This window comes from Cryptomeria japonica, unplaced genomic scaffold, assembly GCF_030272615.1.
Source record: "Cryptomeria japonica unplaced genomic scaffold, Sugi_1.0 HiC_scaffold_939, whole genome shotgun sequence".
In the NCBI taxonomy this organism is placed as follows: domain Eukaryota; kingdom Viridiplantae; phylum Streptophyta; class Pinopsida; order Cupressales; family Cupressaceae; genus Cryptomeria; species Cryptomeria japonica.
Window position 1 is genome coordinate 4,589 of NW_026729637.1, and position 15,101 is coordinate 19,689.

Below are 15,101 nucleotides of genomic sequence, written 5' to 3' on the forward strand. Positions count from 1 at the left end.
ACAATGCAATCAGTAGTTACACAAAAAATCATAACCTAATTTAACTCCTAAATTGACTACTATGCAATAGCTAACTCCTATGTAGTCTATTATGCAACAACAGTTAAGAGAGTTATGTACAACAATAGTTAAGACATTATTGCATCACCATCTCAAAGCTATTATAATTTGCTTGGATATCTTATGATTTGGGGCTACATGATATCAAGAAGGCCTATAGGTAGATGGCTAGAAAGTATCATCCTAATGTGTGTCCTCCTGAGGAGCTGGGTAGTATACAACAAGGTATGTGCACTTGCATCTCTAATGGTAGAACTTAGTTGTGGATTCTTGATGAAGCACACACTAATGGTGCAAGAGATTACATTTATTTGAGGCACACCTTTTCCTCCCAACACAAAGAAAATTAGGTGGGATTATTTATGATTGACTACACATTTACCAATAATCAAAAAAATTCTACAACATGAGAAATGTGGAATCCAATGGAGAGTTTCCCACCATATATTGCCTATCGGCTAATAAAACAAGAGTCAATGTGATACTATATAGCATTAAGAACATAGGGAGTGTGCCATGCATGTATGTAAGGTAATGCATATAGAGAATTCATTTCCTACATAGGTTTGGAGTATAAGGGTTGTAGCTACTTGGTTTGTAGGATTAGTCCATAAAGTGAGATTAGTAGAAGTTTAATGAAAAAAGTAGATAATGTTAAAAAAAATGCAGTGGGATAGGTTGTACAATTATCCCAAACACATAATTACCCTAGACAATTCCTTACTCCTAGCCACTACCATGCACAAAGTTCTTCATTACGGACTTGGCTTGAAGTTCCACACAAGACAAAACCGACAAGACATGACATCAAGTTTAGGAGGATTTCTTATTTTATGTCATATTTATGAACATCATCTTGATGCATGCTTGGTGAGTCTTGTTGGGACCAAGTGTCTTCTATGAAAGGGTAATTCTGCTCACTCCAGTCCTTTCCCACCCTTTGATTTTAGATATGAGTCGAGGAACGTGCCTAGGATAAAAATCTAGCATGAGCAAAAATCTACATGAGAATTTAAATGCTAGTGAACTACCCACATAATATAGCCTATTGGCAAATAATGCAATTGTATTTCGATGGAATGCATCCTTGAAGAAACCATAATGATTCTCATTGGGGGATGAACATAAATGTTCTTCAAATTACTGATAACCAAAGAAAACTAAAATCATGCCTACTTATCTTGTGAGAGTGCTATGAATTCTGAGAAAGTTTCTTTGTACAATGAAATCTTTATTTTCAACGCACATGATATGAATCACGTTAGGGTTTTCAATCATCAACTCCTGTCTATAATTATCAATGTTCATCTTGAAAACCCAGTAGTGTTTCAAATCATATAAAAAATCTCCTACTTGCGTGAGTAATACTTCTCTGACTGAAAGAAGGATTTTTGTTTCTTGCGTGAAAATATCTCATTTAAATGTCTAAAATTCAAGAATATCTCTTCCGAGTTGAATGAAGACAATGAAATCAATTACCATTTTGACATCAAATTCTAATTTAGAGGTGACAACACATAGCATTTGATTTCGACTTTGTTGAATTTTGAAGGATACCTCTGAAGTCGTGGAGCATGGAAATTATTTGATGTTGAAGTATAACCTACTGAGGTAACATGCACACGACATTCGACTTTGCCAATTGACCGCTCAAGGAAGTTGCCGACTATCAATTTGAATACAACTCCGACTAATTCTCTAAGTAAGATTAAAGGAACACTTCCGAATCCTTCACTTTTTTATCCAAAAGCTTGTACTGCTATTAAAATCTATTAAAAGTAAGGCACAATGTTGCCGAGCTCGATAATGAGGACTCTCCTCATATGTGTTTGCATGACCATCCTGTACAACTCAATCTCTGGAGGTGACTCATGTCTTAATTGTACTCTTTCAATTCTAACAGATGACACAGCTGTAAATATGGCGTGAAATAGTTATTTATCGTTATCTATTGACTTATAGCTATCTTGGCTGTCTACTTGTGCAGATTGTAACAAAGTAGCAGTGAGAAATGCTCTGATACGAGACAACAATTTGGCTGAGGAAGAGGAAGTGGTGATTTATTTGGTACTGATTTATCAAGCTCATTTTTTTAATAAAATAGGAGTGAACAATGGAATGGTGGGAGACAATTTGCTTCCCCAAAAGGAAGCAGTAGCTTTAATGCAGAACAACAATATTGGGAAATTGAGGATTTTTGATGCACAGCCTGATACACTAAAGGCCTATACTAATTCTGGCATTGAAATTATTGTGAGAGTCACTAACGATGAATTGCAGAACATCTCCTCCAGCCAAGAAGTGGCAGATAAGTGGGTCAAGGACAAAATTCAGGCGTACTATCCTGCCACCAATATAAAATACATTTCTGTGGGCGACCAGGCTCTGGAAAAGCCTGAGTATGGAACGTATGTTCTTCCGGCCTTGAATAACATTCAAGTTGCTTGTTTGACAACTCCACATTGTACACAATCTCTAATGAAGTGATACCTGATGTCTATATATTTCGACCTATCATGAAACACCGGATTCTCAGTCAACCTAATGCAACTCTGATTGTCGTAGTGTATCACTGTAGTCTCCACATTTTGACCAAACAAGGCTACTAGCAACAACCGAAGCCATATAGCGTCACATGTCACCATGCTAGCTGCTATGTATTCCGACTTTGCAGAACTTAGAGCCATAGACTTCTGCTTCCTACTGAACCAAGAGACAACTCCTGATCCCAGACTGAAACAACACCCTGAAGTGCTCCTCTTGTCTGTTGTACTGCCTGCCCAATCTGCGTCAGTGTAGCCCATTAACCTAATTCCTTCACCTCGAGCATATCTAATCCCATACTCGCTTGTACCTCGCAAATAATGCAACACATGCTTTGCCGCTGTCCAATGCACTTGCTTTGGCTCAACCATGAACTGACTAAGAGAGTTAACTACAAAAGCTATATCTGGCTTGGTGTTGACCAAATACATGAGAGAACCAATCAACTCCCTGAATAATATGGGATCTACATCCTTCTCCCTAGATGTATCTACCTTCCTCCAATTCGTGATCATACATGTAGACATGGCTTTGCAATTTTCCATCTTGAACCTTTTCAAGATTTCAATGCAATATTTCCCTTGTCCATGAAAAATCTCTCCATCTGTCTGTCATACCTCCATGCCTAGAAAGTAGTGCATAAGTCCCAAATCCTTCATCTCGAACTCTACTGCAAGGTCCCACTTGCACTCTTCTATGAGCCCTAGTGAACCTGTTAGAAACAACTCATCCACATATAGAACAAGAATGAGAATCTCACCCCAACCACCAACTAGTAGAGATTAGCATCCGCCTCACTCTTCACAAAGCCCATTTCCTACAAGTAACTATCAATGCGTTCATACCACGCTCTGGGAGCTTGCTTGAGTCCGTACAAAACTCTCTTTAATCTACACACGTGGGTCTCTTTGTTGTGTGCTACAAAGCCTTCTGGTTGTTCTATGTATACCTCCTCTTTCAACTCACCATTGAGGAACACTGTCTTGACATCTATTTGATTGAAGTATACCTGGCAACTGGAGCAAATGTCTCCTCATAGTCTATTCCCTCCTTCTGAGAGAACCCTTTTTCCACAAACCTTGCCTTGTATTTCTCGATGCTACCATCTGCACCATGCTTGATCTTATAGATCCAACGTGATCCAACCATAGCTCTATCTGTTGGTCTAGGCACTACCTCCCAAACATCATTCTGCATAATTGAAGTATACTCCTCAACCATAGCATCTTTTCACACTTCATGTTGTGCAGCCTCCTGATAGCTAGAAGGTTCATTATCTACCAACTGACTAACTAATGTAACATAGTCATCAAACTTGGCTGGTTGTTTCCGTTGTCTACTACTCCTCCTAGGAGTACCCACTAACTCCTGAGTATTTCTTTGTGTCTGCTGAACCTCACGGTTGTTGCTGCCAACTGTAGAAGATGAAATATCAACCTCCATGTCTTCTTGATGCATCTCTTCTTGCACCTGTTTCTCCGTACTCTGAGAACTCTCACCTCCTGAGCCTATGCTTGTACTAGTAACTCTACTAGAGCTTTGCTGACCTTGATTCGGTTGAGTGATCCTTGGAGCTTGTGTTGGCTGCTCAATCTGATCATTTGCTCGTGAATCTCTGGACCTTCTAAATGCCTTGTCCTCCATGAACTTGACATCACGTCGAACAATAATCCGCCTAGTCCCTGGAATGAATATGCGATATGCCTTTGAGGTTTCACTGTACCCCACAAAGTACCCTCTTTTAAAAGTCTGATCTAACTTGGTATGTGTATCCTTTGGAATGTGACAATATGCCAAACTCCCAAAGATCCTAAAGTGACAAACATCTGGCTTCTTCCCAGTGAATGCTTCCTTTGGTGTCATCTTCCCTAGAACCTTATGTGGAACCCTATTCTGTATGTATACTACCATACTACATGCTTCTACCCATAAGTAACGGGGCATATCCTGGTCATGCAACATAGCCCTTGCTTCCTCTGATATAGACTGATTCTTCCTCTCAGCAACTCCATTCTATTGTGGATTGTAAGGAGCAATCCACTCTCTCTTGATTCCTTCTCTGGTACAGAACTCCTGGAACTCATTGCCTTTATACTCGCCTCCATTGTCTTACCGAAGAACCTTTATCTTCTTTCCTATCGAACTCTCCACAAGAGGTTTGAACTCTTGGAAGCAACTGAAAACTTCATCCTTGGTCTTCAAGAAGTATATCCAAGTTTTCCTGGAGAAATCATCAATAAAAGTAACAAAGTACTCATACCCTCTGAGAGATTTTGTCGATATTGGTCCACATATATCTGAATGTACTAGATCAAGAACACCCTTGGATCTAGTGTCACTCCTTGGAAAAGTTGCTTTCACAAACTTTCCCAGCACACATCCTTTACATACATCATCATGCTCTGTGCTCACCTCTGGAACACCTGTCACTGTCTCACGAAGCAAATTAAGTGCTCCATGATGTATATGACCCATTCTCCTATGCCATAGATCTCCTCGATCTCTAAGATTGCTGCTACTCATGAGTGCCTTAGGAATATCAAACTACAGCCTATAAAGCTGACCGCTCCTAACTCCAATAGCTATGGGTGATTTCCAATACTTATGCTTAATCAATACATGTGGCCCTCTAAAGAGTACATTGTACCCTTTGTCCTGAAGGATAGATACAAAAATCAAATTCATCCCTAAGCTTGGAACATGCAACACATCATGAAGAGGAATCATCTCACCATTCTCCCTCTGAAACTGAACAGTCCCTTTCCCAACTGAGTTGAGTTTGGACAATAATTAATAAAAATTGTTTGAACTCTAACTACATTTGTTAGCAAACAATTATTTACTAATTATTTAGCAAATGGACAAACAGCTGTCCAAGCTACCAAACTAACAAACTAACAAAAACCCAATAGTGTTTCAAATCATATAAAAAATCTCCTACTTGCGTGAGTAATACTCTTTTGATTGAAAGAAGGCTTTTTGTTTCTTGCATGAAAATATTCTAAAATTCAAGAATATCTCTTCTCAATTGAATAAAGACAATGAAATCAATTACCATTTTGATATCAAATTCTAATTTAGAGGTGACAGCACATAGCATTTGATTTTGTCTTTGTTGAATTTTGAAGGATACCTCTGAAGTCATGGAGCATGGAAATTATTTGATGTTGAAGTATAACCTACTGAGGTTATTTGATGTTGAAGTATAACCTACTGAGGTAACATGCACACGGCATTCGACTTTTCCGATTGACCGCTCAAGGAAGTCGCCGACTATCAATTTGAATACAACTCCGACTAATTCTCTGAGTAAGATTAAAGGAACACTTCCGAATCCTTCACCTTTTTATCCAAAAGCTTGTACCGCTATTCATATCTATGAAAAGTAAGGCACAATGTTGCCGAGCTCGAGAATGAGGACTCTCCTCATATGTGTTTGCATGACCATCCTGTACAACTCAATCTCTGGAGGTAACTCATGTCTTAATTGTATTTTTTCAATTCTAACAGATGACACAGCTGTAAATATGGCGTGAAATGGTTATTTATTGTTATCTATTAACTTATAGCTATCTTGGCTGTCTACTTGTGAAGATTGTAACAAAGCAGCAGTGAGAAATGCTCTGATACGAGACAACAATTTGGCTGAGGAAGAGGAAGTGGTGATTTATTTGGTACTGATTTATCAAGCTCGTTTTTTTAATAAAATAGGAGTGAACAATGGAATGGCGGGAAACAATTTGCCTACCCCAGAGCAAGCAGTAGCTTTGATGCAGAACAACAATATTGGAAAATTGAGGATTTTTGATGCACAGCCTGATACACTAAAGGCCTATACTAATTCCGGCATTGAAATTATTGTGAGCGTCACTAACGATGAATTGCAGAACATCTCCTCCAGCCAAGAAGTGGCAGATAAGTGGGTTAAGGACAATATTCAGGCGTATTATCCTGCCACCAATATAAAATACATTTCTCTGGGTGAACAGGCTCTGGAAACGCCTGAGTATGGAACGTATGTTCTTTCGGCCTTGAATAACATTCAACTTGCTATTGAGAAGGCCAACCTGCAGGATAAAATCAGGGTCTCCGCCACTAATGGCAGGGCAGTTATACCCGCTTCCTTCTTTCCATCGAAGGGAGCTTTCAGCGATAGTGTGAAGGACAGGATGCGCTCTTTTCTGCAGTTTCTTGAAGATCACGGATCCCCTTACATGGCAAATGTTTATCCCTTTTTTGGGTACCTCGAAAACACCAGCATTAGTTTAGATTATGCTTTGTTCAAATCCACGGCTCCGACTGTGAGAGACGAAGGTAGGATATACAGCAACTTGTTTGATGCCTTAGTGGATACCATCTATTCGGCCATGGAAGCCCTGGGATTTACGGACATACCAATTGTTGTTACTGGTAGTGGATGGCCGTCTGATGGAACTGGAGATAATGCTCATGTCGCTACCATGGAAAATGCCCAGACGTACAGCAATAATCTGATCAAACATGTGTTGTCTAATGCAGGGACGCCTAAGAGACCTGGAAAAAGCATGGAGGTTTTCATCTTTGCTCTTTTTAACGAGAATTTGAAAACAGGGGATGAGACGGAACGTCACTTCGGCCTCTTCTACCCAAATAAAACGCTTGTGTACCCTGTGAACTTTTATCCTTAAATGTTTATCTATTGTGGTCACTGTTAAGATAAATCATAATAGAATTATGTTTCTGTTATAAACGCGTCATTAGATTTCCACTAGTTGTCAATAGCAGCTGAGAGGTGTTCAATTTCTATCCAAACACTCGTAGTTCGCTGTCCATAGTCTCCATTTACCTATCAACCTTCATTAGTTTGCTGTCCAACTGTTAAGCAGATTTACAGGCAAGTAGTTGTATCTTTGTTTATATAAATATGTATCACTTGATGAATACATGTCTACCGAGTTCTTCAGCTATTTTGGTCTCTATTGTATTCTCTGGTGTTCTATATCTTTTTCCTTTGCAGTATTAAATTCTATTGTTGTATCGGAACCCTTTATTCTTTGTTTGAAGAGTTTGAAAGCTGTGGTTGGGTTTTGTGAGGTAAATATTGATTGAGTTGATGAGTTGTAAGCTGTCTTCGTGTTAAAGTTTGGTATGTGCTTGAAAAGAAGCTGTCAAGAAAGATTGTAGGAGAAACGATACTCATTGCTGCTGCTGAGAAGAGGCTACGATTAGCCAAGTGATTGACTTATTATGTCTCCCTAGAAAAGATACCCTATGATGAGTTTGACAAGCTTAAGTGCTGCATATTTTCTACTTGAATTTTAGCCTGTAATAAGGATTGTGATCTAGTGTTTGGCCATCCAGTCTGCTCACAATCTGAAAGCGGATTCCCCAAAAGTGTAGAAACGGAAGTTGCTAGACTCTGCCATTGATCTGTTGTGGAAGTAATATAAGCTGTAACCAATTCATTTGTAATTTTTATTTATTTTTTAATATGTTTTTTATTATTCCATATTTTCAAATAATAAAGCTTATGGATTTTTATGTAACGGAATCAAATAAGTTGGATAGCTTCCATCATCTAAATTTGTCCAGTTCAAGATGCACAGGCCAAACCCACTACATTACAAGAAGTTATTCAAGATTGGGAGTAAAGAGAAGGAAAGGTTATGTAAAATTTATTCATCTTTATATACAAGATATCATTATTATTACTCGTGAACAATTTTGAAAGGTTTGTATGAGATTACAAACATAAATGAATTTCTTTATGAAAGAGCAAATTGCTTTTAATTAAAATATAGAAGCAAATAAAAGTATTAATGAGTTAAAAATTAAGGGATAATTTAGTCTACTATGGTTAAAAAGTCTCTGTAGATGGAGACAAACAGAAACACACATGCACGAGAGGCTATGTTGAATGGAGATTCATTAATGCAAAGAAATGAAAGATGCAAGAGAAAGCAAGATAAGTGATAAAACTATAAAAAAATGCAAGAGAAATATTCGAAAATGTAGTATGTACAAATGATAGATTGACTTGCTAGGCTTAGAAATTAGAAGGAAAAAGGTATTTATAGATGTCTTCAAGGGTGAATCCAATATTAGGATGAATGTGGGATAAAATATTGGATTGGAGATGTTGGCCCCACATGCATTAGGTGAGTGCAATAGATGGATATGAAAAATGATAAATAGGGGATGGATTGGGTAATGCAAGAAAGATTAGGAATCATATGCATACAATATATTATTAAATAAATGGATAAAATAATAGAATATATATTTATTTAATGGATTAAATGGGATAATGGATAAATGGATATACTATTAGAATATTGGATATTTATATATAATAAAAAAGGGAAAACGTTATATATAATAATGGATTCACCTGATTAATGGAAAAATTTAGATCAATTGATAGTAATTGTTGCATTGAATGAAATATTGAGTGGTTATTATGTCTTCATTACTAATTTGATTGCAAGGAAAAATGCACCTTCCTATCAATAAATATCTTTAGGATAAATTTGAGATAAACATACATTTTAAAGCATAAAAGATAATTATAAATACAATTTAAAAGATAAAAGCATATTATTTTGAATAATAATTGATATTAAATATAAAATCTAAATAAAAAAAGGATAATGATTTGATTTAAGAAAACTCAAAAAGATTGTCTAGCATTACAATTGTGATAATTATAAATTTAAAGCATAAATAAATCACAATTATAAATTTAAAATGTAAATAATAATTTAATTTAAGTTAAGATGAATTTATAATTGTGAAGATAATTATCCTATTTTATTTTTATAATATTTTATTTCACGAGGATAAACTAAAATAAAATAACATAATTTAAAATCTAATAAAATCTCTTATACTATAATTTTAAATTTATTTTATATTTGGATTATAATATCTAAATATTTTTATTTATTTATTTTGATTTTACTTTTAGATTATAAAGGTAATGTTTGAATATTTCATGGCTTCGACCCATAGCTCAAACATTTGGTAAGGTTGTGCCAAGGCTTTGGGTTCTTCCCATGTAAGTCCAAGGTTCAACTCTCACTAGCTAGGTTTACCCAACAATTGGGTTGTTTGAGCCTGCTCAGTTGTCCATTGAGGGATTTTTGCCTTAGCTGGCACCCTCTATACCCCCAAAATTGGCAAAAAGTAAGGCTAAGGCAAGGAGGCAAGATGTGATTGGATTGCCGGGTTATCTCATGACATCAAAAAAAGATTAAAAAAATGTTTAAATATTTCACTTTATTAGAATAACTCATTATTTAATTTTAATTATCAATATTTCAAAAATTAATCATTATTTTCATCTAATTAATAAAGTAAATATTTTCATATTTATCTGGAGCATTAAATATATGCTTTTAAGTAGATAAAGCAACGTACATGGAGCAAATGCATGACAAAAAGAAGAATTGAGATACAAATAGAAGAATGTTACAATGGATTTGGTCTCTCTATTACCTTGCACCAATGGAGTGACAACGCTCATTCAAAGAGGACTTAACATAACACAAAGACATATCCAATAGCACATCACTAGGGAAGAACATTACAAACAAGCAAGCACACAAGAAGAGGATCCATGACACAAATGAAGCCAATCAAGCAAATCATATACCTCCCCATCTTTCTTAACTTCATTTAGGGAAGGTAACTGACAAGATGCAAGGGGAGCAATATCGAGCATCATAGATGGAGCTACTACCAGTTCCACACAAGGACCATTCTCTAACAATGTATCACTTTGTTTGTCACTAGGAGCTATGGTTAATGCTTTGGAAAATCTCGAAGATAACTCATGATTGATTTCAATAACCTCATACATATTATCGGAATCATTAGAATTATTTGCATCAGCATTGTTAACATCATGAATATTATCATCCATATCATCATCTAGATTAATCACAATAGGATCTTTAATGCGAAAAGAACAAGTATCATGCTTAGACAATTTGATCTTCTTAATATTTTCCTCCTCTCTTGGGGTAGTTATGGTTTGGTAAAATGGGATCAAAGCATGGTTGTTTTAGGGGGGTAAATGGTTTGGGAAGCAAGTTCCAGAGCTTTACAAAAATGTCTTCAGCATCGATCACAAGCATTACTGTTTCGTTTGGTTTGGTTTGAAATTTGAGAAGACCACCATCGACTCCTTTTCTTCGTTTGTAGAAGGAGGAATGGAAGGAACCTCACTAGTCACTAAGTGGAGAAATACAAGATACTAGATGTTTGTATGAAACAGGAGGTGGAACTGAAGCATAAATAAGAGGAATACAATGTGTAGGAAGGACTCCAAGCGTAGGATGAGGAGGTGGGACATCCTTGGGTTTACTTAGATTGGAAATTATTTCATGTTTTTATTTTTGGTAAGATAAGAAGAAAATGTCTTGACGAGGTTGTAATGATTAAGGTGTTTGAGGCCAAAAAATAAGTCAAGGTTAAAGTCTTTATGATTCGTTAAATCAGAGGATGATGACCATTTTCTCACATTGTTAGTAAACCACTTATCATACATTGTCATTATTGTGATAAAGTTTAAATTATATATGACTCTTGTAAAAAGTGATAAAGACTTTTAGATGTCTCTCATAAGCTAATTCATCAAGATTTTGATAAATTACAGGCATGACTTTCGCATGTACTTAAAATTTTAATTTCTAAAACTTTTAAAAGAGGAAGCTTTTAGGATTTTGTGTGGAAACTAACATAAGGAAGCTTTCACACGTAAGTTTCTCTTTTAGTATCTATATGTTTCTTCATTTGTGAGATGAAAGTAATATTTTTAATGTATCTCTTTCATATGGATCCTTTTCAATATATAGACATCACAAAGTACATACAATAATACTTTTAATTCCCACCTCTTTATCTTAATATGAATGTTTTCTCACTCTCCTATTACATACTACTAATCATTTAAAAAAATTCTCACATTGTTCTTTGCATATGTTGTAGGATTAAAATTAAGTGACAAAAATATCATATACTTCATTTCTTTAATTTAGAAAATAATTTCTTCACAACTTAATATAGAATTCACAACTTTTACGAACAATTAGATGAGCTCAAAATTTTCATTGAGATACTTGATTTTGATATCATGAAGATAAATAAATGATGATGATCTATAAATCACAAAACAAAAAGATATAAAAAAAGCTCCAATTCATCTTGATAGAATAAAAAATAAAATATCTTCTAGAAATTTTAAATTTTAAAAATACATATAATATAATATTTAAGACACACAACCATATTCACCAATAATCCAACTAAATTAGACATACAACTACATTATTTATAACGTGCCCCAACAGACATTATCGTGGTCGCATGCCCACGGCATTTGATTTTGCCAATTGCATGGTTGAGGGCTACCTCTGAGGTCGCCGACTGTTACTTTCAATTTGACTCTGACTTAATCTGTGGCGAGGGTGCATCGCTCTCATTTATACAAAACCTCGTTCCACTATACATATCTATGACAAATATGGCATAATGTGGCGGGGCTTGAGCATGAGGACTCTCCTGATTATTTGTGTTTGCATGACCATACTCTACAACTCAATCTCTGCAGGTAACAAATTCTTAAATATGGTGTGAACGGGTGGTTTATTCTATATTCATTTATATTGAATTATGGCTACTTGTGCAGATTGTAACAAAGTAGCTGTTAGCAATTCCCTGATACGAGACAATAATTTGCCTGCGAAAGAGGAGGTGGTGTTTTATTTGGTGACGCCATGGTGGATACCATCTATTCGGCCGTGGAAGCCCTGGGATGTACGAACATACCAATTGCTTTTACTGGAAGTGGATGGCCGTCTTATGGAACTGGAGATAATGCTTATGTTGCTACCATGGAAAATGCCCAGATGTACAACAATAATCTAATCAAACGTGTTTTGTCTAACATAGGGACGCCCAAGAGACCTTGGAAAAGCATGGAGGTTTTCATCATTGCTCTTTTAAAAGAGAAGATGAAAGGAGGGGATGAGACGGAGCGTCACTTCGGCCTCTTCTACCCGAATAAAACGCTTGTGTACCCTGTAAACTTCTATCATTAATATTATCTATTGTGACATTAGAGTTGCACCAGGTGTCGCTATAAGCGGAGAGGCGTTCAATTTGTATTGAAACATCCCGTCAATCTTCACCAGTTTGACAGCAAACTGTTTAGCAGGTTTATAGGCAAGTAGATGTTTCTTTGTTTGCATAAATATGCATACTTGATGAGTACAAGTCCACCGAGTTCTTTGGCTGTTTTGGTCTCTATTCTCTCTGCTGTCTTATATCTTTTAATTTTGCAGTAACATATTCTATTTTTGTATCAAAGCCCTTCATTCTTGTTTGAACAGTTTGAAAGCTGTGCTTGGTAAAATTATCCTTACGAACTGCTTTGTGAGGTGAATTTTTTTGTTGTTGTAGTATTGGAGAATTTGAGGTGAATATTGAGCGGGTTGATGAGCTGTGAGCCATCTTCCTATTAAGTTTTGTCTACTATGTGCTTGAGAAGAAGCTGTCAAAAAAGGTTGGAGGAGAAAAGATTTTCACTGCCGCTAAAGAGGTTGCTTGTCATAACCCTAATCTCTCTTTCTATTTAAAATAGAATAATTGATTTAGAAATGCAATATATTGGTATTTCAAAATGAATTTATTAATTAATTTTCAAATACAATTTAATTATTGCTCTTTTGGAATTTCTTTAGACTTTAGTATTGTCTTTTTCTCGGTAAGAGAAACATTTCTTAATTGGTGTCAAGAAGGATGATAAGTGGAGGCCAAATATAGCTATCCGTTAAGTAGAAAAGACTATAACTAGACAATAAGAAAACGAGGTAGGTTCTATTGGTTGAAAAGGATGGTGATAGGAAAATAGGTGATAAAGAATATTGGGATTTTTGAAGATATTTTTAGTAGTGTCTATAAATTGAACTAGAGGTCTTGATTTTTAAAGTGTAGAAGCAAGGAGTTGAAGTTCAAAATAAGTCATTACTATAAGGTGTGCAAGGAAATATAGTACTTTCTTTCAATTTGCATGCTTTGTTCTTTGGAAATTTTGTAATCAATGACAAGAAAAATCTTGAAGGACATTTTCTTTGGCTAGGTTTAACTAGTACACTCTAAGATCTAACATTCCACATGAGTCAAAGTCTTATTTCCATTTCCATTTTCATGTTTTGTCACATCAGTCATGGTTATCGATGTCATGGTTAAGATTTAAACTTTTTTCAAAAGTCCTCTCACCCAACTAACAATCATGATCATTGTCTCTCGTATACCATCAACTATCCACTCCATTATAAACATAAATGCTAAACCCTATAAAGTATCTATTGGTAAGGGTAGAGAGCAAAGATCATGTGTTTGATGTGCACAACGTATGCAAGAAAGTGATGAAAAAGTCAAGGAATAGTGAGGACAAGACATCGTTTGAAATTGCAAGAGAAGTCATGGAGAACTAGTGGTGGCAACATAGTTGACCACCATAACATGTGTTGCTTCCTTCATCGTCCTAGGCATTTTTTATTTAGAGACTAATGTCAAAGTGGATTGAGGGAGTCCTATTCTTATATCCTACATTTTGTTTAAGCTCTTCCTTATTTTAGATTGTATAGCCTTTGTTCTATCTCTCTTTATTTTTATAATGTGTGAGATCAGCTCAAAGCTTACCACAAGGGACAGGATGTTGTTCATGATTGTCAATAATTTAGCTGCTCACTCCAGCTTTGGTTTCACCCCTTTGTTAGATCAAAATGATTGATATTAATCATGAGGAAACAAACATGATGAGTACATAAATAAGAAATAAAATGTACTTGAATTTAGATAACTATCACTAACAAAAGAACACTATGCAATAATGTATTATGCTAATATTCTCCCCATTATTACATTGCTATTGCAAAAGTGACCTTGAAATCATAAAATTCACCTTGCCTTGGGACCCGCCCTTAATGATTACATTAGAAAACTCATTGATTACATATAATGAATGCATATTTTTGAGAAAATATTTTCTTGAAGAAACAATTTTGAATCAAGTGATGATCCATCAAGCTACCTCATGATCCTTAGAAGGGTTTATCTTTAAGCTAAATTTTTGGGTTCTCAATCCCAAACTATTAAATCACAAAGTCTTGAATTATTTGACAACAATCTGTACTGGGCTACAATAGAGATGGACATCATTGTCTTCTGACTATGAAAGGGAATAATTCTTGGTAATAATCTCAAAATCTTGTTGGACAATAATCCACATTGAGCTCAACACCAAATCATGAAGTTGTCTCTAAAATCAATCTTCACAATACAAGAATTCCTCAAATTTGTCAGCACGGACAAAGAAAGATAAGAAAGGGAAAATAAGACCAAAACACCAAAAATGCTTCTGAATCAAGACACCATATAAGAGTGAGAAGCTAACTTGAGATGATGGAAATTATGCTATCCTTTGGTGTAGCCAGCCTCCAAATGTGAAG

At 35.7% G+C, this 15,101-nt stretch overlaps 3 protein-coding genes across 3 annotated transcripts; all 3 read left to right on the top strand.

Moving 5' to 3' along the window:
* The first annotated feature begins 224 nt into the window (after positions 1-224).
* LOC131069082 (glucan endo-1,3-beta-glucosidase, basic isoform-like) lies at positions 225-2,547 on the top strand. The gene is made up of 2 exons (XM_058004392.1): positions 225-285; positions 2,048-2,547. Exons 1-2 carry the CDS (start codon positions 225-227, stop codon positions 2,545-2,547), a joined length of 561 nt encoding a protein of 186 aa, XP_057860375.1.
* Positions 2,548-5,887: 3,340 nt separating this feature from the next.
* Positions 5,888-7,550, top strand: LOC131068581 (glucan endo-1,3-beta-glucosidase). The gene is made up of 2 exons (XM_058003811.2): positions 5,888-6,075; positions 6,199-7,550. Exons 1-2 carry the CDS (start codon positions 6,000-6,002, stop codon positions 7,269-7,271), a joined length of 1,149 nt encoding a protein of 382 aa, XP_057859794.1. The 5' UTR covers positions 5,888-5,999; the 3' UTR covers positions 7,272-7,550.
* A 4,515-nt stretch (positions 7,551-12,065) lies between these two features.
* LOC131068588 (uncharacterized) lies at positions 12,066-12,649 on the top strand. Its single transcript, XM_058003820.2, has 2 exons — positions 12,066-12,196; positions 12,275-12,649. Exons 1-2 carry the CDS (start codon positions 12,118-12,120, stop codon positions 12,511-12,513), a joined length of 318 nt encoding a protein of 105 aa, XP_057859803.1. The 5' UTR covers positions 12,066-12,117; the 3' UTR covers positions 12,514-12,649.
* Positions 12,650-15,101: the final 2,452 nt, after the last annotated feature.

Bases quoted from the DNA above. Each gene is read 5' to 3' on its own strand.
- LOC131069082 (XM_058004392.1), top strand. From the start codon at position 225: ATGGCTAGAAAGTATCATCCTAATGTGTGTCCTCCTGAGGAGCTGGGT. The intron at 286-2,047 runs GTATGTGCACTT...CTACTTGTGCAG, and splicing joins GCTGGGTAGTATACAACAAG to ATTGTAACAAAGTAGCAGTG.
- LOC131068588 (XM_058003820.2), top strand. From the start codon at position 12,118: ATGTGGCGGGGCTTGAGCATGAGGACTCTCCTGATTATTTGTGTTTGC. The intron at 12,197-12,274 runs GTAACAAATTCT...CTACTTGTGCAG, and splicing joins CTACAACTCAATCTCTGCAG to ATTGTAACAAAGTAGCTGTT.
- LOC131068581 (XM_058003811.2), top strand. From the start codon at position 6,000: ATGTTGCCGAGCTCGAGAATGAGGACTCTCCTCATATGTGTTTGCATG. The intron at 6,076-6,198 runs GTAACTCATGTC...CTACTTGTGAAG, and splicing joins GTACAACTCAATCTCTGGAG to ATTGTAACAAAGCAGCAGTG.